The sequence below is a fragment of the Oryza glaberrima genome, chromosome 9 (genome assembly GCF_000147395.1).
Source record: "Oryza glaberrima chromosome 9, OglaRS2, whole genome shotgun sequence".
NCBI lineage: Eukaryota > Viridiplantae > Streptophyta > Magnoliopsida > Poales > Poaceae > Oryza > Oryza glaberrima.
Window position 1 is genome coordinate 59,212 of NC_068334.1, and position 24,868 is coordinate 84,079.

Consider the following 24,868-nt stretch of genomic DNA (forward strand, 5'->3'; position numbering starts at 1 on the left):
CCGTTCGGCCCGCTGTATGCACCATATTGACAGGAAAAGGATTGCCATCGACCTTCATCGGCTTCTTGGAATCGTCAAACTTGATTTTTCCTCCCTCGATAGCCGCCTGAATCTGTTGTCTGAAGACTTTGCAATCATTAGTAGAATGAGACCCATAGTTATGCCACTTGCAATACCTTCTCTTGCCCAATTCCTAAGCCGATGGGATTGTATGACCAGCAGAAAGTTGAATCTGCTTTTCCCGAAGTAATAGATCGAAAATCTTATCAGCCTTGGTAATGTCAAAGTCATACTTCTTCTCCTTTCCAGAACTATTTACCCAATGGCATGGTATAACCTTCTTGCTTCTGACCCACTCGGCTGTTTCTACTTCGGAATCATCATCATCATCGCAGATCCATACATGTAAGGATAGACATGATTGATCTTTTTGAAGTTCCTCTTAGCTTCTGCAAACCGCTGTTCATGTAGGGTTACCTTCTGTGCAAGATGTGATAGACTATCAAACTTCTGAGATGAGAATTTCTCCTTGATTGGAGCTATTAGACCCTGAAAAGCCAAATCGGCTAACTGGGCATTAGTCAAACTCAAACTGTAGCACCTATTCCTCATCTCTCTGAATCTCTGAATATAATCTTGCACAGGTTCATCATGCCTTTGTCTAATCGCTGTTAGATCGGACAACTTCATCTCATGAACCCCACTATGGAAGTAACTATGAAATTGTTTCTCCAAATCGGCCCAACTGTTGATTGAATTGTACAGTAAAGAAGAAAACCAAGTAAAAGCCGATCCGGATAAAGAGAAAGGAAAAAACCTGACCCTTAAGGCGTCAACAGCCGATGCCTCACCACACTGAGCTAAGAATCGGCTGACATGTTCATAGGTTGAGACACTGTCTTGCCCTTAGAATTTTGAAAAATCTGGAACTTTGTATCGGTTAGGCAATTGAACCCTCTCGAACCACTCGAGGTATGGATGCTGATATAAGTTTCCAGCGTCCTTTGGCTTAAGCCCAAATTGCTCCCTCATCACATCTGCAATCATATCGGCCCATGGTCTCTATTGAGGCACCCCTTGTGCTTGTTGAGGTATAGGCTCGAATTGATTGTACTGAGGAGCAAACTGAGGCTGAGTTGATCCTCCTTGCTGATACTGAACCTATGGCGATAGAGGCTGATATTGGTAATTCAAATTGCCCCTTGATAATTCTGAAAGATTGGCTGTATGTTGCGCACCAAATGTTCGGGAATAACTTGAGGTATCACCGATTGATCTGGTTGCATATTATGAACTAAATGCTCAGGGACAACTTGAGTTGCGACATGCTGCCTTGGCTGATTATCAGGCATCCTCAACCCAGCCGATGCATTAAACAAACCTTGCTGTTGAATCGGCTGAGTAATCTGCTGCCTCGGTGGCGTCTGCTGAATCGGCTGTTGCTGTACTGGGTCGACAGTAGGCTGAGTTGGTAAAAACATAGCAGCAACCTATTCCTAAGTCAGCCGATTAACATTTTGATCGGCATGTTGCGGCTGCTCTCTTGTCAACAACCGAGGGTTGGTCAATTGCCTTGATGCCGATGATGGTGCAGCAGGTGCAGGAGCCGATATCGGTGCTGTCGGCTGAGCTGGTGGTGCATTGGAAGCAGTCGGCTGATTATTGGTGATCAAGGGCCGATAGTTTGGGAAAACACCTCCTGGTAAATAAACTGGTCCTGTAGCTTGGTACTCAGCTATTGAACCATCAACCATTGACTTCACCATGTTTGACAAGGTATTGACTAACACCCCAGATTGATTGATCAAAGCATGTTGCACGGCGTAGTCAATCCGATCTTGGAAATTATTAAACTGCAGTTGTGCTGTATTGCCATCTGGACCAAGATCCCCAACTTGCACCCCCTGAGAGCCGTCACCTTTATCTCCTGAGCCCTCTGCAGTGCCTTTACCAGCTGATTCACTTGTACCAGCCGGAATTTGTTGTACTTCTCCATCCTTGGAAGAACCTGTTCTAGGAACATCAGCAACTAATTTTACCTTAAACTTCTGAACAACTGCTCCCTTGCGGGTCTCCATGAATGAGTTCCAGAATTGGTGTTGTGTTTGCTGCATCATCAGATCGAGCTCCTTCTTTTGCTCTGGTGTCAGCTTGTCTACAGTGATGGGAACAATGTTTCCCTCATGTACTTCAAACCCACTAGGCTTTGGAATATTACTCTTGGGAGGGACCTCCGACTTGCCAGCCGACGATGATGACAGTGGTGGTTTTTCAGCCATGACCAAACGTTGTTGGAACTCTGACGTCCCACCGGGCATGCCAAAAGCGTGTTGATGTAAAAACATGAGGCCTGGGAGATCTGCTTAACACCAGTGCAGGTCCAAAAGCTTGCCTTTAGGTGTATGAGCGTGCTAGTTGATTTGATCCCACAATCAACAAGAAACAAAGACAAAGAAACCGCGGTTAAATCCATAAACTATAGCCGATCGGCTAGTTGCCGATGACGTATCATTTATCTTTGAGCCGATGTCATATGTAGATCGATCGGCAGTCATGAATAAATAAGAAAGAACTAAATCTACTCGATCGGCTGTCGATATTAACAATATATAATCCTTATGTCGATATATACTTAAATCAAGTGATTGGGATAGATCGGTCACCATGCCGAGACAGTATAAATCACTTAGATCGAAATATATACTAACAGCAAGACTATATATGCTCATAGCATAGCCGATCAGATAGATCTAGCACGTATCGGCTAATACCCCGATACCACTCTATATTAAGATATCAAAGCAAGCAAAATATACCAAACGAAAGCCTAATATACTTAAATGCGACAAGATCTTAATACAAAGGGCAGATTTAACATATCAATCGAGCATATAAGATAAATGTAGTTAAATCAAGTAAAATCGGCTGAAACCCCGATGCTACCCTAATCGGCAACTAGAGGCAGGCTAGAGATTGAGATTCTAATCATGACACATAAGATCAACCTCAACTGATGCAGCTATAAGTATGAAAAGAAGGACAATATCTAGTTGGATGTTTCATAGAGTGGTAGATATCCTATGTAATCTAAGTCAATGTCGGTATTTAACCTAATCGGCTACCTTCTACTAACAGATGCTAGCCAATTATTGCCGGAGATTACATAAGATATATGATAACTCGACGAATTACACAAACAAGATTAGAGTATCATAAAGATGGAAGCACCAATCCCGAGAACGCAAGCCGCCATAAAAAGTTTTACCTCTAGTTGAAGATCGAAACCGATGCAGCTCAACCCGAAAGCAAGAACTCGTCGAAACAAAACGAAAGTAAAAGGGTGGTGATGCGCCGAGATTGTATTGAACATGTGTTAGATTGATTACATGGGATTCGGGGTCTATTTATACCCGAGATTACAAAATATGTCCATATCGGACACGACTCCTATCTCTAACAAACTTTAAGATACCATAAGTCTTTGCGGCAGACTTTTGCCTAAACATATCTCTAAGGAAATTACATAAAATATTCTAATTAATAGATACAATTGCCTTCTAAGGACTCTATCCATGTGTGGCAACCCTCGTGAAGTACATTAACTTAATCCGACAACGTATGCCATGTCACATTGTCAGATTCGACTCAATTGGCTAACCTCATCGGACACGGACTCTGCCGATCCTAGTCGCAGCTGATTCGGACTTTAGCCAATCCTTTCTTTGTTTCCGGAGCGATCTCCATCTCAAACTCCGCTTCGATCCCATCTTCATTTCCGATACTTGGATTATTAAATTTGGTCGTTAACACCATGATATTGCAAACTTTGATCTTGTGCCTATGCAAGCATGTTCTTTGTTGTTTGGTCAACCATGGATATATGATAATAATGTTTTGCATAATGATATTGCCAATACAAACACATTTAGGTACAACGGTCGAAAAATAAAATTGGTACCAATGAGTGTTTCTGAACTTTTCAACGATGATCTTGAAAGGTTTAAGAATAAAATCAATGAGACTTTCAGAGATATCTGGAATGATACTAATATTGCGATGCCTTCAACTAAGTCTGAGTTATTACAAAATGAATGTATTGTTGTACCTATTGCTTTGGATACTAATATCTTGCAGGCATCTGAGAACAACCGAGGTAATGAGGAGGAAGAGAAGAAAGACGAAGAGCAAAAAGATCTATCCATAGCTCCATGCATGCTTGAGAAATGTTTAATTGACCAAGCGCCTACAATTTCTGAAGATGAGAAAAAAGGTAATTACAATGGTGCTACAACTACTCAAGGTATGTATAGTTATGATGTGCTAACTATGTCCACTACTTGTGCTACATTAGAGCAAACTATAGTGGAAACAATTGTTGAAATACCTTTGTCATAAAACAATTTGCTTGATGTTTCTTGTGATAAAGAAGAGTTGTGCGATGCTTCACTTATATCCATGCCACAACTAGTGAATGAACATGTTAGTTCTATAGTAGAGCCACTATGTGTTGAGTTTAAACATGTTATTCACATTGCTAGCAAGAATAAAGAGCTTAAATTGCTATCTTCTTTAAATACTTGGGGTTATATTCAATTTGATGATCTTTGTCCACTCAACTGTTTAGAGAAGAAATTATTTGCTAGGTTTGAATTGCCATGCCCTTCTGATGTGATTTTTCATATTATTGGCAATTATGATAGTAAAGGAGAATATAATGTGCATCGAGTATATATTTGTTCGAATTTGACTATACCTCCTTTTCATGATGAAATGTATTGTCTAGAGGACCGCATGCATATAATTAATTCTCTATCTAGCTCCTCTAGTTGTTTAAATGAGTTACAGGTTGGTTTGCAAGAAGGGAAATGTTGTGGTACAAAGATTTTAGGATCCAAACATATGGCCATCATGAAATGTTCCGCATAGGATGTTGTGATAGATAAAGATAGTACATATACAGATGTATATTTTCAGAAACGATGCCGATCTTATCATCAGCAACAGAAAGAAATGTGGATAGCTCTTGTCAACCGGATGACTCGGGAAGCTGATCCGCTCGCACGCAGAAGTATCGGATCGGCTGGTGCACGTCCGCGGCGGCGCCGAGGGATTCGCAGCGTGGGTTAGGGCTCCCTTGCGCCTATAAAAGGAGACCATCACTCACTACACAGGACACACGCACACAACCATTTCACTCTCTTCACATAGCCATCTCAGTCATCGACGCAGCCATTTCACTCCTCTTCTCACACACATTCCTCACACACTCACTGACGTAGCCTCGCCGGAGCAGCCGAGTCGGATCGGCTCGACGGGAGGAGACTCCGTCGGGAACGGGAGTGGTGCACATCAATGGCTGCTCGGCGGCCGAACGGAGAACTCACCGGCGACAGGAGTCGGCGTCAGATTGCAGGCGTTAACAACTTCTGTACCATGGGTGAGAATTCTGTGATTTTCTTGTTGACTCCTCTTTTGCAGTTCACACATGCATGAGATGGCGACGAGACGAGAATGCCGGAGCACCGCTGCACGGCGCCCTCATGCCGTCATTTAGTCCGCCGAGTCATGTAAGTGCTGTTCGTCACATTGGAGAGCAAGTCGCCGTTCGTTGTCATGTCCGGACGAAGGGCCTTGTCATGCTACCTCGCCGGAATACACCGCCTCAACATTGCGAACGCCGCCCGCGGAGCCATGACACCGCCCTCGCCGGAGTCGCCGTGCCGAACGTCTCGCCGACCATCTTCGGCGGTGTTGTCATCTTCCTCACGCCGTGGCGCCGCCGGAGCTCGGGTCATCCTTGCTTGGCCGGTGGCGACTTCCACCTCACAGCGCCTCCTCACGCGCGCTGTCGTCATCCTCCTCACGCGCACTGTCGTTGAGTCCGGCCGCGCCATCCTCCACCTTGTCGAGGTTTGCTGGGTTAACCTGGAGAAGGCCATCTCCGTGCCGTCTTGCCGGGGCATGTTGAGAATCATCAAAACCGCCAGAAATGTCATCAAGCTGCCATCATCGTCGTCGCTGTGATGCCGTCGTTGCCGTCGCCGTGATGCCGAGGCGTCTTCAAGCCGCCACTCTCGTCTACACCGCCAGGCGATGGAGATCGATGTCCATGCGATCCCGCCGGAGGTCGCCGGCAAGCCATCGTCGTTACATCGGTCTCCGCCCATGCCGTCCAATGGAGTGGAGTCGCCGTCAACCGGGAGGCCATGACATCCACTTTGTCATCGACGCCCTAAATCTCGCCAACCTCGTCGAGCCGCCGGTGACACCGTCTGCCGAAGGCCATCTTGCCGGAAGACGCCTTCGTGCTGTCATCGCCGCACCACCGTTGGACTCCGAGCATGTCTCGTCATTGGGACTCCGCCGACCGGCGACGCTTTCACGCTCGTCGCGGTATCTGAGGCGCTGCTGATGTTCACCTGATCGCGTTCGACGGCGCTGTCTCCTCCCTCACGTGTTCTCCGTTGCTGTCGTTGCCGGCGCCGTGTCATTCACATTGCCGGGGGCTGCCGTGGAGCCGATGGCCAAGCCTGGAGAAGAGCACGCCATCTGCAGCAACTATGGCAAAAATCATCACACGCTAATGTTTCACGTGTGCATGCATGCTACTGTGCGCACAGTGACAAGCAAACCAACAAAATGGCTTATTGCTAAGCTATACTCATTTGGCCATGAGGATGTGTATCGTTATACACTAATTTCTCAAGTGCCAGTATAGTTCGGTGGTCTGCACCGACCATCTCCTACTACTCCTTTCTTTCCTAATATGATCCCGATGCAATTGCTATGACGTCGAGCCGTCCAAGCTACGCGATTCCATGCATGTCTTCTTCAAGCAATCTACACTGACACGTCGTTCAAGACCGACGAGGCTAGACGACAAGGGCGGGCGAAGCCGACGCTAAGGCTACGTCACCAACACCGGCGCACGGACCGACGAGGCCGTGGATCGCTGCCCGCGCCCACATCTACATCACCATCACAACCATGCATGGAGAATGCGAAGCGAAGACGATGAGATGACCACTAGCAGCTTAATCGGAGGTTCTCTGCAGGCCTAGACCTGCGGAGGTAATTAACCGGAAGCTTTACGAGGCCCCAGGAACCGGGAGACCACATTGCTCAAGTCAGATCTGTCCAATGACAGGCTATGAAGCACGTATCATTATATGGGAATTTGTATTTATAATCCTTGAGATTAATAAAGTGCATGTTCCCTATGTTTTGTTTATTGTGTACTTAGTTACACTGGCACGCCTGCACATATACATATCTCTAAATAAAGAGATTATAGACGTTATTTTCTACCCTAAACAAGGTGGGAACCATCCTAGAGGTGGGGGCACTCCGCAATGAAGTGCCCCGGCTTTTTACACACGTAGCACACCCTTGCGGAGTGTCTTCCACTTGACTTGTTGGAGTAGTGCTTGGAAGAGCTTCCCTTGACTTCTTGACGAAAAGAGCCATCTCTTCATTATCTCCGCCTTGCTCTTGCTCTTGCGGTTCTCTTTTTCTTCTTCCTTTGCCTTCAATGCCAAGTCTTCTTTCTTGATGCTTGCGGTTGAGCTTTGGTTGATGTATTGGATGACATCCTTGGACTCTTGCACGAGCATGTCATGGGCAAGGATACGCCCGAGCAAATCATGAGGTGTGAGAGTCTTGTAGTCCAGACGCTCACGAATGATGGTCACCAAGGTAGAGTGATTGCTCGAACCATCTTCTTTACCATAACCTCATCGGTCATGTCCTTGGAGCCAAGTCCCTTGATCTCATTGACAATCTTGCTCAACCGGTCATACATGTTGCTTGGGCTCTCTCCATCCAACATCACAAACCTCTCAAATTGCCCCATGAGGATCTCCACCTTGGACTCACGAACACTATATGTGTAGACCCCCGTTTTTATAACAGGAATCAATCGTGTAAACAGTACCATTTCCCTGGATCAAGTAGTCTGGTACACATGAACTCATGGCTGAAATATCAAGTGCACATACACGAGAGTCTAATATGAATTATTACATCATAAGCCCGCAGGCACAGTCTTAAATCATCGGACCAAGCGGTCCGGAATACATTCCAAAAACAGAAGTAGGTAAGGCGGTGGAGTTAAGGCAGCGGCACGCCATTGCCACAGGCAACGACTGTAACTAAGACCTACTGAGCGCCATCGTCTTCATCTCCCTCCTGGTAGTGGGCATAGGGATCCTCCGAAGCTTCATCTCTCACTTCTGATTAATTTTATATTTGCAAGGGTGAGTACCAACCGTACTCAGCAAGCCACCACAGCAATAATGCACATGACAGGGGTATTCAAAGGATGGCTATGGTTCTTTTGCGCAAAGCAAGTTTTGTAATTCTTTTCACAAGCCTAAGACCTAGCACAGACTGATCAAATTTTAGTACCAGTGTTCATATTAAACAATGACGGTTCTGTCCACCATCCATTGTGATCCCAAGGATAGCTTCCCGCCATTGAGTCGTCATGGTTTTCTGAGGACGTCCACATTCCCGCCTCTCAGGAAGTGGCTCCATCAGCATAAAAATCATCATGCAATATCCCATCCCACACAATTAAGAATTTAGAGTCTAGCCAAGTGTAATACATGTACCGGTGCTCAATAACCGCGAGCACGGCTATTCGAATAGATTTGGTTTACTCACACTGCAGTGGATGTACACTTTACCCGCACTCCGCGACTGCCCAACACATGAGCCTCGTCCCAACACATGAGACGCATCACGGCAAAGCTTTTCGATAACCTCGCATTGGCAGTACCCGCTCCATGAACTTTAGCCCTCATGCACTCTAGGCGTCATACGTTTCTAGAAGTGAGAGGAGTTCTGGCGCTCCCGGGAAGGGAAAAACACACACATTCCTACGTTGCTCCTTTTCGTTGAACCCAGTCCATCATGATTGTTCTCTTATGGGTATCCTCATGTAGTATTGCCAAGCCAGCCTCTGACCATCCGGAACGGGCATCCGCCATCCACCTGGCCATCCGAACCGGGCATCCGCCAGCAGACTGCTTGCCGCATCACACACCTAAAAGAAGACCACTACGCATGGATACTGCCTCCGCTCAGCTATCTACTCCGCTAGGTCTATACCCACATGAGAAGTGCGGTTGTACAGGGGTCGTTTCATGCTTAACTTCATGGCTCGGTCCTTAATTGACCAGGGACGGCACTAGCCTTCTTCCGGATACCACCCAAATCCTCCATCCGCCCCAGTCGAAAACATTTGTTTAGTTTCATTTTCCTTTCACAAATCATATCATCAATATCATGGCAATGTGGCGCTCATGTCTCCACATGCCGTATCTCAATTACCTTCCCAAAGGTAATTGCCCAAGCATATCGCATTTGATAAACATGAGTATGCATAAATCTAAAGTAGCATTTCTAAGCATTTGTCATAGTTGACTAGGGACTCATATGTAAACATGGTTACGAAGGCATAAGGGGTAAACAATAATCAAGGCATGGCATAATCACAAGTAGGATGTTCATCATTGCATGCAATTTATTTGTAAACAAAATAATTTCGCGATTGGGATCAACATGTTCAAGAATAGTGATGACTTGCCTTGCTCAAAGTCTTGCAGGTCTTGGCCTTCACTTGGATCCACAACTCCCTCGGGCTCTATAGTTACGTGCAAAAATTGATTTGAATTCGGTTAGAATTCAAATCAAAATCCAAATAAATCCAAATGGAAGTCGAACGCGTAAGTCGATTCTTTTATATTAACTTTACTATTCGCGAACTAAGGCAAACCAAATTTCGATTTTTATATCCTAAACTATTTTGCGGGTATAAATATTTTGTTATCATAAGTTTTTTTAATTTAATCTACCCGAGCATTATATCCATTTAATAGGTTGGAAATTTCTATCGCAAGCTAAATATCGGACGGAATCCTAAAATTATAATATTATACGATTTAATTTTAGTCTAGGACTAAACGATTAAATATAATATACGACTAAAATTCCTAGTGATTAAATCCGAATTTATACCGTGAGTCAATTAGTTCTAGAGATTATTCAAAAATAATCTATAATAGTCTATAAGAATTCAGCTAATTGTTTAGTTATTAATTACGTCTAAATTACTACCGCGGATTGATTTCTTATAAAGACTACCTATAATAATCTACGATTATAGTATTATTTTGCAAATACTACCCTTTTAGTTAATCCTATAATTAATTCCTAATATTTTTAAATGTCTTAAATCTCCCCCTAATTTCCTATTTATTTCCCTTTTCTTTTTCTTTTTCTCTCTTTCCTTTCTTTTCCTTTTTTTCCCCTTTTTTTTTCTTTTTCTCTCTTTCCTTCCTTTTCTTTTTCTCTCCTTCCTCCCGGCTTCTTTCTCCCTTCCTCTCTTCTTTTCTCTTTCTCTCTCTCTCGGCTCCTTCCTCCCTCCCGGCGGCGACGGCGGTGGACGCAAGGGGAAAAAGGTGGCGGCTTACCGACAGCGACGGTCGGCGGCGACGGCGGCGCACGGCGCGGCGGCTCCGGGGCGACGGCGTGGCGGCTTCGAAGGTGGCGGCGTGGCGGCACGACGATGGCGGCGCGGCGGCACGACGACGGCGGCGCGTGGGGGAGGAGAAGAGGGAGAGGAGGAGGGAATGGAGTGGGGGAGAATGGAGAGAGGGGGGTACTTATAGAGAGGAGGGGGAGAAGGAGAGGGGGAGGGGCGGCGGCTTGACGCGACGGCGGCGCATGGGCGGGACGACGGCGACGCGCGGTCGGCGACGTGATGGCGGCGCGGGGCTCGACGCGGCGATAGCGACGGCGCGTGGCGATGGGACGGCGACGCGGCGGCGCGGTGCTCGAGATGACGGCGACGCGCGGGCGGCGAGCGAGCGGCGTGACGTAAGGGCGACACGACGCGCGCGGCGGCACGGGGCTCAGCGCGATGAACGGGCGGCGCGGCAGTGGCGCAAGGCGATGGCGACGGCGACGGCGACGGTGGCACGGGGCTCGGGGCGGCCGGGTGTGATGGCGACGGCAGTGCGGCGACGCGACGGCCGAGCGGCGACGGCGTGCGGCGACGAGACGGGCGCGCGGCGCGGCGACGCGACGGGCGACGGCGATGGCGACGGCGCGGCGACGTGGGCGCGGCGCGGCAAGGGCGGCACGGGGCTCGGGGGCGCGGCGCGGCAGGGGCGGCATGGGGCTCGAGGCGGCGCGCGGCGCGGCAGGGGAGGGGTTAGGGCTAGGGACGCGATCGAACACCTTCGCCATAATGAACAGTGCATTTTCTTATTTATTCCACTTTTAGTTTATTTCCCCTATAAATTTGATTCTAAAATTTCTAATCTGTGCATTCATGAATTTTAATCAACATTTGTGTCATTCCAACTAATGGATTCTCTTAAAATTAATATTACCCATTTTTATTTTTATATAATTTATGTGAATTTTTAATTAGGGTTAATCCTTATTCCATCGTACTAAAATTTAATTATTGCTACCGTGGTCGCGACAACATTTCGTTTACTTCCAATCTCACCTCATCCTTATTTTAAGTTATATTCTAGTCATTTATTTTGCTTACTTAATTTTGGGTTTTATTCCTAATCAATTGTTCTTTATTTGCAATCTATGAACTCCGAAATCCGAATCCGATAAAATAGTCAAACAAAATCGGCATGATGCAGTTTATTTAAAAAGTTTTTGAAAATCCGTATTTTTAGTGTTTTGATTTCTTCGGTCGAATTTTCAGGGTGTTACAATATGTGCCTTCATGCAAGTTCCGAAGCGTGTCCCAAATCACTTTGGCACTCTTAATGCCATTCACACGGTTGACTCACTTCCATTCAAGGTGATAAGTATTGCTTTAGCGGCTGCGTTCTTGTGCTCGTTCTCGTCGTCCTCCTTGGTGGGATCTTCGGGATTCTGCAAAACATAGCATTTTTCGACTATTCTCCAAATAGATGGGTTAATAGACTTCAAATGCATCTTCATCTTATGCTTCCAAGTGGCATAGTCCGTACCATTGAAGTACGGAGCTTTGCCAGTATAGGTACTCACATAAGATGTAGATGTAGAGGGATAATCAAAAGGAATCCTAGCTCCCTATGATTGCCATCCCCCGTTTGACCCGACATGATCTCTCCAAGCAGTTAAGCCTAATTAGGAGATTAGGCTCTGATACCAATTGAAAAGGTCAATTAGGCCTAGAGGGGGTGAATAGCCTAATTTAAAAACTTACGTAAAGCGGAAGCAATAATTTTCGGAACTAGGCTGGGAATTTTCGGAACTTCCGAAAGGATTTTCAGAACTTCCGAAAATGCATAGAGCAGCGCACACAAAATGAAATCTCTAGATCTAGAAGTCTACCACAGGGAATCCAAAGCACAAACAGCAACTAGACCAATAGTGGCACAAGCAAGCGAAGCTAGAGGAGAGGGATGAAGAGATATCACCAAGATGAAGCTTGCAAACTTGTTCCCGGAGTTCAAATCCTTTAGGGGATTCTACTCTCCGTTGAGGAGCTCACTAAGAGTCGGGTCTTAGCTAACCCTTTCCTCAAGAGGTTGCACAAAGCACTCCTCCTTCCACTAAGAGGTATCTCTTCCCTTGCGGAGGCGAGATCCGGCCTTCAAAAACTTCTCCCGGCCAACCACAAGTAGATCGGTGGCTCGGGAGCAACACCTAGCCGTCTAGGAGTTCTCAACCTCCAAGAGTAAAAGATGATGCAAAGAACTCCCGGATATGATGCAAGTGCTCACAAATCTTCACGAAGACCACAAGAAGCACTCACACAAACTCGAATCCACACTCTCACACACACACCAAATCCGAGTCAAACACGGGTGGAGAGATGAATCGAGGAAGCAAGGCTCAAATGAACAAGAGAGAGAGCAAGCCAAGGGCACAAATGATTGCAAATGGAACCAGCAGCCCTCACAAGTGAGGGGAGGTGGGTATTTATACCCACAGCACAAATCTGCCCGTTGGTGTGCAATAAAATGTTTTTCGGAATTTCCGAAAATTCCAGATCTAAGAAATAATCGAAGTCAACACAATTTTCGAAACTTTCGAAAATTATTTTTGAAACTTCCGAAAATTTCCAGAAAGCTCACAAACGGTTCTGTGTATTTTCGGAACTTCCGAAAATTTCCAAAACACTCAAACATGGTTCTGTGTATTTTCGGAACTTCCAAAAATACTTTTTGGAACTTCCGAAAATACTTTTCGAAACTTCCGAAAATTTCCAGAACACTCCAATAAGAGAAATGCTTCCAAGAAAAATAGATTTTGAGCACATGCATCACTCCTTATATGTTTATGCATCAACCCTCTTAATAGTACGGCTTTCCTACGACGCAATGCGAGGTAAAAGATACAATATATCATTTGATCATTGCCGCATTGCATCGTGATGTCGCATTCACGGGATATGCATTATATTACAACACGTCGAGGACATAACAACCTTCACATTTGCTTGAATAAAAATGTTAGTCCTCTCTAATCGCATTGTAATCAATCATCAAAATCATTAAAAGCCTAGATGCACTTTCACCTTTCAACAAAAGTTTATTGCAGAACATGGTTTGTGACGAGATTTCGCTACATCTTGACGATATGGCATCATCAAGGAAGCTGAGATATGTATAGTGGATCAAGTGCCTCGCTAGAAGTGTTTAAATATTTCAACTTTTTTACTACAACCACACAGATGTCATCGCAAAATAGTGACAAAAAAATTGGATGTTACATATTTCTTGTAGCCATTTCTCATGCACTATTCCCACATCTCATGTGCTGTCCTCATGCCACTCATTGTTTAATTTGTGTCGTCAAATATATTTCCTTATGTATTATATGGTAAAATGTTTCTGAAATAAATGAAAATTACAGTAGCAACTATAGTACTCATAAGCCATTGTTTGTACCATCATGAATAAGGCATGTTCCATTGTGTATACATAGTAGTATGGTTAATTAATGAAGTACAGTTCAACTAGATATGTCGCTATCTTTCACTAGATGCGATGTCTTGTATATGGAATTTCTGTGTATTTCGTATTCTTTAAAAATCATGTGCCACCACGTGTGCTGCTTGGAGCAGCAGATCAATGATAAAATAAAGCTAAATATATGGTAAATTAAAGTTGGATGCCATTATGATCTTGTACAACTTGATGATCATCACCACTTTCCACACTTGAGGCTTCAGCTTCAGGGGTAGTAGACCTCTTTTGCATATGTGCTTCATCACCCAACATAGACCTCCGGCTGTTAGCCCTGAAATCGACATGAACATTATGTATTTATGTATATTGTGAAAATGCAGGAAGTAGAAAATCAAGACTAAGAAATAAAATCTAGACCGAAGGGCTTGACGCTTTAATGGAATGAAGACTAATTAAGGCTTAAAATCCAAATTTGAGGGCTTGACAATATTTTAGAGGAATCAAGACTAAAGTATAAAATCAAAATTTTGAGCTGTAAATATTATAATAAAAAAGAGGGGGAAAATATGGCTGGCACATCAAGACTATATATGGTTATCCACCATAAGGACATGTAATATATATATATGGGGACAATTGCACTCTTACCCTTACTTTTGATTCTAATTGTGATTTTGTCCTTGTTTTTCAGGGTTTGCGAATTTACCCCTGCATTTCTTAAACGAAGTCACCGTTTGCCCCTAGTTTGGATGTTCATTAGGTGGGTCCCACAATATTATCATAAAAAAATAGAGATGAGAAGAAAAAAATGATTCAGAAAATATGGAATCACCATTTTACCCTCGGAGTAACATCGTAACCGGTCGGCGACCGCGTTGGGCTCCTGTTCTTCCCGATCCCCATCCGGGCTCCAGCCATCCCCAAACAACAGGGGGGGGGGGGGGGGGGGGGGGTAGAGTAGGCGGCGGCGGCGGCGGTAGTAGCTCCAGCGAGCTGGCGCGGGTGCGCAGCAAGGCAAGCAAGCGGCGGCGGGGGTAGCCCCGAGCCATGAGATGCGAGCAGCATGCGGCGGCGGCTTGGCGATGTGAGCAACAAGCGGTGGTAGGATCGTATTCCTCCTGTCCTACTGCAGGTTGGAGTACTAGACGTGGCTGCTGTAGTTACTCCATTTCTTGTCTTGTGCGGTGATCTGCTGCAGCTATTTGCTGCCTGGTCGTGGCTGCTATTGCGCTGCTGCTGACCTTGTCTTGTACTAGTATTTGGATTACTTAATCAAAATAATGCTCGTGTCAAATCTGTAAATGAATCACTTTCTGCTAAAAAATGATCAAATTTTGATTAAGGGTAACATCTTTCAGATCAGATACTAGTACTATGCAACTCAATAAGGTCTTCTCAGATCAGAGTTAGGCTGGTCGAGCTGTATTATGTGCTACTTTCGGATGCTTGCCATATAGTATGTCTTAAGTTAGATGTGTCTAAATTATGCCAAATTTTGTTGAAATACTATTAAAAGTGTCATATTTATCAAAGTTTGTAGAAAATAGCTTATATTTAAATTATTTCATAAAATCTGAGTTCAAAATAGAAGAAAACAGGGGAAAACACAAGTAACCACAAAAGCAGAGGTAAGAATTCAAAACAACCAAGGGTATAAATGACATTTTTCCAATAAGTCAACCCCGTAAAAGCAAACGTTAAAAGTTGGGGCAAAACTCTAGTTCGTTTCAAAATAGCAGGGGTAAATTTGTAAACCCTAAAAAGAATAAAATCACAATTGAAATTTAAAGTAGGGATAATAATGCAATTGCCCATATATGTATATATATCGTTGTATATATGTACCTCTGAAGTAGGCCTTCGTGGAAACGAGTTGCCGTGTTAACGAGATCATGGAGGGGTCCAACATGGTTTTTGAGGCGGGCCTCCTGTGAACGTTTTTCCAAGTACTCACCAACTTCACCGACTTCTACATGTGCAACAACCGTAGCTGCCAGCACTAGCGACACCATTAGTGCAGCAGAGATGTGCACATTTGTTGGCATCATCCTTGTCTCACTGTTGCATCGATCTCCTCCAACCCAATGATCAATTTTTACTCTCCACAACCTCAATATATAAGTACGAATATGCATCGTTTGTCGATATATATATATATCTATATATATGTCCCTCTCTATGGCATGCCACTTTTCGCGTACTACATGGATGGTTAGGAACGACTTGCGCAGCTTGCACTTATCTAAATTAGAGAACAGGTTATCCTAAATATGGAAATTTTAATCCAGTGGACACGATGCAGTGCCATAATTGCTAAAGAAAGGAAAACAATAGGACGTTACAGTACTTGTGCTCAACTCTAAAAATAAGATTAATTGAAACATTCGGACGATCCAATGTGCATCATATTTAACCCAGTTGAGAAAATCTACACCACTCAACAAGTAAAAAAACAATATATGCAATACAGAGAAGCAGCACTCCCGTGCATGGTGCCTACACACGAGTATATTAGAACATACTGCCAATAGTTAATTAGTCAATGGTGGCATTGTTTGGCAGGGAAGGCCTAGTGGTCGAAACCTCGATGCTGCAGGAGGATCACCATTCATCAATGTTGTTTTTCGAAGGTCTTGGAATCGAACAGCTACCACGGTGAGTATATATTATTAGTGTGTCTACATTCGTCGACGTCTTATTTTCTCTACACCAGGTCGCTAGCCTTAGAGCATCACCAAGAGAATGGCTAAATCACATCCCCAAAAATCTGTTTATGGGAATCCTAATTAGAATTTGAGGTGTGAAAATAGTTCTCTCTCCAAGAGCTTAGGTAAAATTAATTCCCTAAATTAAACAAAAGATGGGCACATACAAAACTACAACATAAATTAGTTGTTCCTCATCCTACTGTTTGGCAAGAGAAGGGAAGAAGAATGGGAGTTTTAAGGAGGAAGTTGATGGTGGGATTGGTCATAGGAGTTACATTTTTAGTCCTCATCCCTTGTTTGGTTTCACATCGAATTCCCTCTAAGTCTCACGAATTAATAGGCCTCCCCCAGGTAAGAGATTGGTGAGAATTCGACCTTTTAATTCCCCATTCCAAACCCCCTCGAATACCCAATTCTTCCAACCAAACTACAGACTTAAACTCCCTGATATCATAAACTTCTATTCCCCATCACCAACTCCCTCCAACCAAACAGGCCGTCCATGCCATGGAATCCAGGGGACATGATGGCCCGCCCCTGTACCGCGATAGAGCTTGTGCCCCCTGCATCGCCGCCAACCCCTCCTTCCAAACCTTCGCCATCGCTCTGTCCATCTCCTTTCTCTGCCCCACCGCCCACTGGTACCCTACCTCCCTAGTGTCTCTTCATTCTGAACTCTGTCCTCGCCGTCATCCACTTCGTTCCCCGTAGAAATAAACAAGGAGATGAGTATTCAGCTCCCACTACTGTATCGCATTCAGCAGCAGCAGCAGTCTGAAATAGCAGCAGGCCTGCGCGCGCTAGCAGCAGCAGCATTCAGTTCTCAGCATTCAGCATTCAATGGTTTTACAAATAAGGTCAGTTAGATCAATTTTTACATTAAACAGAGGTGATCATGTTTAGGCTAAGATCTTAAGTAATTAAGTCAAATTAAACTCCAACGCCGAACTCATCTACCATTTTTTTTTTTTTTGCAAAATTATGGTTGACATGATTCAGCATGATGAAACGGACCGTTTTGATTGCTGAATTGGCACAAGTCGTTGACAAACATAGAATGCTATCTGCATCAACGGTTGGCTATAAAATGATAAAAACCATTCTTCGAAAAAGAGAGAAAAGTTGCTGTAACCCTATCGATCATGATATTAGTTTAAGTCAATAATCCAATCATGCTAAGCTGTCAGCGTAGATTAATAGAAGCTACCAAAATTCATCAAGCATGACGAAGTGAAGCAAAACACCTCTTAGGAATAGCTAAACAAAAGTGTTACCCATGCATTGCATGTCTAGGTGTCACTAGCTAGTCTACCGTATTTGAATCTAATAAAACTAAGCCATTAAGATCCACATCCCTTATAATGTGCAAAACGATACAGCTTTGTTTCAGACATGAAATCTGCTTTGTCAGTGACCTGTGAAAAAATATGATAACAAAATAAATAATGTTAAGATTGATAAGCATCACACTTGATGAAACTCATAATTGATACATCTCACATGTCATTTGATGATAAAATTGCGTCATTTTTTCCTCAAGGAAACACAAGTAATAAGTGCATTGAATTAATTTTAGTGAGTTGGAAAAAAATAATATACAGGCAGGGAAAGTTACTTTCTTGGGATAATGCTCAGTTCAATAATCTGCAAGTCAATTCAGCATACTTTGCGCATTGAAGCATGTGCCATATAAAACACGTTATGTGTTCATATAAAATCGTTAGGATACAGTTGTTATAGACTTGAAGTGTCTAATCATGTATTGACAAGTCCATATGGTTTTCCAAGTTCAATTTCCTTCAAAAAAGAAAAGGTAGATGCTGCATGCTTTTATTTTTTTAGTTTTTGTTCAATATAGAAGAGTGAATCTTGAAAAACTTTATAAGCTAGAAATTAGCATCAGGAGAACTTAATAAATGCAAGAATAAATTTCATCTCTACAAAATTAATGAATTTTAACTCTTGAATGATGTTGAGCATGTAAATACATCTAGCAAGAAGCATCACTGTAGGGCTGCAGTGCAAAATTACTTAAAGGGTCTAGTCTCTCACCCAGCTATCCTAAAGATCTCCATATTCTAAAGGCAAGTTCCTAAAGATGATCAACAGGGAAACACTAATCAACTATCTGATTACAAGTAATAACTATATGATTACTCTTTAAGGCACAATTTTAAGATCACTTATATGCGCAAATTATGGTAAAAGCCAATGACTGGCAATTAATACCTGGATGAGATGGTAGGCCAGATTTTACTGGGTCACCATTGTTACACCATTGAATCTACGAAGCAAATGTTTACATTTCTTAACTATCTGCAATATATAATAGAAACATAATCAAGAAAAGGAGTTTTAAGGTCTTACTTGTGCACATGGCCATGCAATGATACTTTTAAGTGCCTCAGCCATCTTCATCCCAGGTGGGCGTAGCAACGGAGCCTCTGGTTTCAAAACATCATTCACAAACACCTGATACCATTCTGATCCAAGTGGCATGCCCCCAACAAATTTGGATCCAGAACTTGTTTGAAGAGTAGCCTTGGCTACTGGAATATGTGGCCGAGTAGTTGAAAGCAACAAAACCTCTTTCCCACCCTAAAATGAAGGTAAAATGGATGCTTATTCAACTACCATGCTACAAGGATGGACATGCGTAAAAATATTTTATGGCAAAATAACATAAATGACCTCGTTATTCGTATCTTCTTTTTGTCCATGCATAGTTACCCTCCTTAACTCCCCCTGTGCATGAAATAAGGAAAATGTGACAAGTTCAAATTTATATGCATATACAAGCATAAACATAACAAAAGAAGAGGAAGGCGAACATTGTGCTTAATCTGACTTCCAGCATTATTCCTTTTCCTACCATAAGGAATTTTCCTTTGTCCATACATCATCTTTTGTACTTCCTGTTTCAAATATTAAGCACAATATGAAAATTTCTGTGGATTAAATGTGGGGGACATATGTACTAGAAATGATTACTTTTGTAGATTTTGAAATAGCAGCTAGGCTCTGAAGTAATAAATCACCATTTAAAAGTCAAATTAAATTCAAAGCAAGTTAAGAGAAATGAAAAAGGCAATGTTCTACACAGGGAACACAAAATTTTGAGGCTACACTTAAAAAGTAAAGCATGATGCAGTGCTCCAAAGTTTACCTCTTAATACTTTCCCCAGAAAAATGATGATTCCTAGTTCTCACTACATATGTCCCCTTAATTGTTACTATATCACATAATAGAGTATCAAAAAGGAAAGACAACCAGCTTCTGAGGATGTCGATGCTTAGAAGTAACCTCCTTGGTCTTCCCGCAAGACAATTTCTGTTGTACCACCATCTCCTTTTGCAAAGTCTACAAAGAAAAGGATATGTGACATGTCAATGAAAATATGAAACAGAATAATTCAGGAAAGGAAAAAGAAAAGGAGAAAGGCCATCACATTGCATAAAATATTATTGTCAGCTACAATTGAACGAAGACCACTCTCAGAAGATTCACATATTATACCCTTCAAAAATATGTAAACAAGTTATGAATATTACCATTTTTTTAGATAATAAATATTAGAAGATACTAAATAATAAGAGGGTAGAGATGTAAACCTTCGCTGATGACTTGTCTTGTTGTTGCTTGCTATCAACCATTTGCTGAGACTGAAAAGCTAAAAAATTTTGTTTCAGTTCTAATATTTCTTGTTCCATTCTTGCCAATTTCACTTGGGCGCCTTTCATTTCATCCAAATGCTCTAGCTGAAAGTTCTTCTCAATTTCTGCACCAAACTCTGGTTGAAGCTTGGTAGATGGAAAGCACGGTATTTTAGAACTTTCTGTGCTTTGAATCGTTGCCTAAATCAGTTTGAAGGCATGTTTAAATCATGTCAAGCATTGATGGTTGTTACATCGACCAAAATCATGAGATTAAATTAAATAAAAGTCTTGCTATTGTGAAATCAAGTAAAAAATGCAATAAGCTTGATGCGTAGCAAGTAATTTCTTTGCAGACAATGTGATGATATTTTGTTAATTACTAGCCATAGGTTGAATAGCATGGGTCTCAGAACTGTATATTACTCTGATCAGAATCAATATTTATAGAAGAAAAAGGCACTTTTTAATAAATATTGACTAGGTTGTAAAAAATGTGTTCATATAGCAAGTGAGCCCTGTGGATTTCATCCAATACAAGCATAATCTAGTCCAGGAGCATAGGAAGAAGTAAACCTAGAAATACTGCCTGTTGCATGGAGCTACACGCTGCAACATGCATAAACAAGAGGTGGGCATTGACTAGACCAGACTGGATATACATATGTGAATTATATATTCATAATAGATGGATAACATGATAAGCATGTGGGTTGGTGAGGCATGGTGGCTGGCTTTACAATAGTTGGAAATAATTATAGTAGAGAATAAAATAAAAGGTCTGCATGCACTTGCCATTTCTGACAGACTACAGGAGCTAGTTTGCTTCTTCTAAAAAATGAAGCCACCAAACAGATTCTCCCCCTTGTAGGTAACATTTGGAACAGATAAATTCTTCCAGCTCCTTTGGGGATCATTTCATATAAAATTTTAGTTTTCAGAAAGTTTCTGGCCAGAATGTTAAAGGCAATGCTGTTTTTCAAATGACTTCATCTGTTTACTTCAATTGCAAATACCAAACAAGCACCAGAAATCCTCCAGGAAACTATGCTCTGAGAAAGCAAAACATGGATAAAACAGCCCAAATTTTTCCAACTCAACTAACAGAACCATTAAAAAGAGCTAGAAAACAGTAAAACTCGGAACTAGAGCTTGCGCAGTCCATCACCCCAAGTAACTGTACAAACAAAAATTAGACAATACCAGTTTGAGAAGTAAGCAGTAAACAGTTGTCCACAGATCCAATTCATTATTTTTAAAAAGAAAAAAAAAACACACACACACGCACACACAAAATTGATGTAGCAGTTCAAGTCCACCGCCAAATCTCCTAAAGAAAATGGGAATCAGAATGAAAACAAAGCACTAGTTTGATGCCGGTGGCCAATATAAAGTACTTAATCATTGTGATTCTTCTTGTACTCCTTCCTCTATTTCTTTATATGATTTAGTTTCTGCTTAATCATGGTGACTATAAAGGAAACCATAGCCATATGCATCACAGTAAAAACTCATGAAAACTTGGCCAGTGTCCCTTAAGACAAGATGAAGCCATAAATTATTCAAGTACATACTTCTTACGGCACTAAAGGCTATGTACCTAACTAGAACAGAGTAAAAAGAAAACTAGAACAACCACAACCCAGCCAACTGCAAGCAGACAAAAAAAAAAAAGGAAGCACCTACTGCATGAGGCCATCAGGTGGAAACAACAGAAACTATTAAGAAGCAGAGTTATTAGGTTCTCTTAAGAGTTTGAAGGGCGAAGATGGTATACCGATTCCATGACAGCCTCAGACAGCTCCTTCTTGAGGTTGCTGACCTTCAAGTCCAGCGCCTGGGCCTTGGTTTCGTCAATGGCAGTGAGCGCTTTCTCCAGGTCCGTACCCACAAGAAGCAACAGCGCTTGGGTGAGGTTGGGGTAGGAGTCACGCATTTTGACGAACGCCTTGCCTGCGGTGGGCATGGCATCATGCTGGTTGGGTTGCCCGCCCGCGATGTTTGAATTGGCGTTGGCGATTAGGTTTGGCGGTTGAGTTTGAGACACCCAGACATTCCTGGAGAGGTCGTAGAGGCGGCGGTCGTGCGCTTGGGTGGGCGGGCCATTCTTGGCGTCTCTGCCATGGCGGCGCATGAAGGTGCGCAACTTGTCGGCGAGCTTCTTATAGGTGAGGCGCTTCCTGTCGAGGCGTCCGTTGAGAACGGGGAAGAGCTCCGCGGCGGTAGGTACCTTGCCGTGCTCCTGGCGATGCGCCGCCATGGCCTCAAGGATGAGGACCTCGTCGTTGGGGCTCCACGTGCGCTGGAAGGGGAGCGGTCTTTTCTGCTGCTTGGCCGACGGCGGCTCGTGGGGCGTCGCCGTCTTCTTCTTCTTCTTGGCCCTCTCCGGCGAGTTGACCGGCTCCGATGCCTTCTTCCTCTTGCGATCCGGCGGCGGCAGCGGCAGCCGCAGGGCCTCCTCCTCCTGCGAAGGCTTCTTCTTCTTCTTCTTCTTCTTCTTCTTGTCCTCCCCGTGGGCGGGGACGACGGGGAGAGTAGGCGCCATTGCCTCTCCCTCCACTCGGCTTGCTACTCCCTTTTTTGGTGTTGGGATGGACTTACTCACTATACTATAGTAGTGGAAGGGTCGCAGGTCGCGGCCTCCCGCCTCCCCCTCCCCCTCCCCCTCCTGCGCGCCAATTTTACCCGCCTCCCGCGCTCGCGCCAAACCTTTTTTCCATCATTAAAATATTGTCATTAATACTTAACAGAGTTTAGCTGTATATTTATTTCCATCCCAATTTCCTAATTTTGTGGATCTATGGATGAAACCGCTCTTAAGGTTTGACAGGAATGAAAGAAGAAATTGATAATACATGCAAAACGATGTAAATCAGTAGCGCATTGTAAATTGAGTATTAATTATTTTAAACATGAAAATCAACTTTCCTATAGGGTTTTTTTACAAAAAGGTATACACAATTTTTTCTTCTACTATAAAAGGAATAGCACTGGTCGGTCTAACATGCACGTGCGCAAACACAAACTCCATATAAGTGCGCAAGGGAAAAAAAAAAACCTGAATTGGAAGCCCTCATGCACAAAACATGCTTCAATCCCAAATGTTTCAAAATATCTAGTTTAGCGGTACTATCGGAGGTAAAAAAATTCCGACTTCATTCTTGCTAAGCAGCAGAAACAAATGCCCAGTTGGTCAAAGCCAAAGTCAAGGCAGAAAAGGATTTTGAAGGTAACTCAGCAATCCATAAAAACGTCCTGTGTATATGTGCTCTATCTGTCTTCATGCGTGCATTTGCCTTGGTTGAATTTTCCAGACCATGAATTATAATCCAAAGCTCAGTTCGATGTCTTTATTGACCAAGTCAAGAAGGCTGAAAGTGTTTGTGGTGATATCGCCAACGCCACAGCTCCAATCTTGAATGCCGTGTATCAGAGCGGACTCGGTTTCAACTCCGAAGACACCATTGACATTTTTAACAAGTTAAGGATGTTAGTGATATGCACTAGAGACAATCATAGAGATGATTGTATCATATACTATGTTTACATATTTATCCGATTTTGTTTCTTGAGATACATAAACTCATTATTGGTTAATGAATATTTGATTCTTTTATGAGACGCTTTATGTTATGTGTTGCTATTTCTAAAGGATCCCTGATCAAATATCATATATAGAACAAATATGTTTATATGATCAGCACATGTATTAATTGATGATCATGTGTCATGGATCATGATATAGAGATACCAAATTAATAATGTGGACACATATTGGTGAACATGTTGTTGGATAGACCCAACATGAAACACTGCAAGAGCCATATGTGGTGTCATCAGTGATCTCATTTAGTATTGGTGTTGAATCCTTAGACCTGAGATTATCATGGTTACCAACATGTGTAGTAGCTTACTTAGGTACTGCTAAACGCTACTCTGTAATTGGGTAGTTATAAAAGCAGTTTTCGGGTATGCTATGAAACATGTAGTGGGATATGAATAATCAAGATGGGATTTGCCCCTCCTATAGAGAGATATCTCTGGGCCCCTCGATGTTGTAGATTATGGAAGTGCATGGCCATGCCAAAGGTGATTGAGGAGTCAATCGCAAGTTATGTAATCTATCAACAGGTTCGAGTGAATGATTGAGCTATAAGAGGATGGCACATATCTAGCCTTGAGCTTAATCGATATCGTGAGGCAAAGAGGTTCATACAAGTATACACTAGAGGTTCAGCCGATATGATCTTTATGTATGCCCGGTGGGTCAATACGTTCTGCTAGGGGCCGCTGTTGACGCGTGGATCGAAAAAGAGTTTTCGGGTTACAGCCGAGTATATATGAATCTACAGGGTCGCACGCTTAATGGGCCGGAATAAGGGATTGGATAGAGATCCAATATGAGCTTAATTCGGATAGGGATCCGAATAGGAGTCCTACGGGCCTTGGAGGCCCGAGTGATGGATCCTATATATTCGTGAGGGGTGTGACCGGCGGAGGTATTGCATCACGTGAGAAACCCTAGCCGTCACTTCCCTCCCCGAGCAAAACCCTAGCCACGCGCGGGTGCTA

General features: G+C 43.2%; 1 protein-coding gene, 1 long non-coding RNA gene and 1 pseudogene across 3 annotated transcripts; 2 read left to right on the plus strand and 1 right to left on the minus strand.

Moving 5' to 3' along the window:
• Positions 1-5,189: 5,189 nt before the first annotated feature.
• LOC127785118 (uncharacterized) lies at positions 5,190-7,166 on the plus strand (annotated as a pseudogene).
• A 9,323-nt stretch (positions 7,167-16,489) lies between these two features.
• Positions 16,490-23,800, plus strand: LOC127784070 (uncharacterized). The gene is made up of 3 exons (XR_008019436.1): positions 16,490-16,589; positions 23,469-23,525; positions 23,611-23,800. It is a non-coding gene; the product is annotated as an uncharacterized LOC127784070 (long non-coding RNA).
• On the minus strand, positions 17,509-22,935 carry LOC127784069 (uncharacterized). Of its 2 annotated transcripts, none has more exons than XM_052311251.1 (9): positions 22,074-22,935; positions 20,255-20,497; positions 20,092-20,160; positions 19,947-20,003; positions 19,474-19,557; positions 19,334-19,387; positions 19,010-19,240; positions 18,872-18,926; positions 17,509-18,057 (listed from the first exon to the last, which is right to left on the minus strand). In XM_052311251.1, exons 1-9 carry the CDS (start codon positions 22,839-22,841, stop codon positions 18,050-18,052), a joined length of 1,569 nt encoding a protein of 522 aa, XP_052167211.1. In that variant the 5' UTR covers positions 22,842-22,935; the 3' UTR covers positions 17,509-18,049. The 2 variants fall into 2 exon arrangements, with proteins under 2 accessions (XP_052167211.1, XP_052167210.1); XM_052311250.1 differs by having other exon boundaries at positions 19,914-20,003.
• Positions 23,801-24,868: the final 1,068 nt, after the last annotated feature.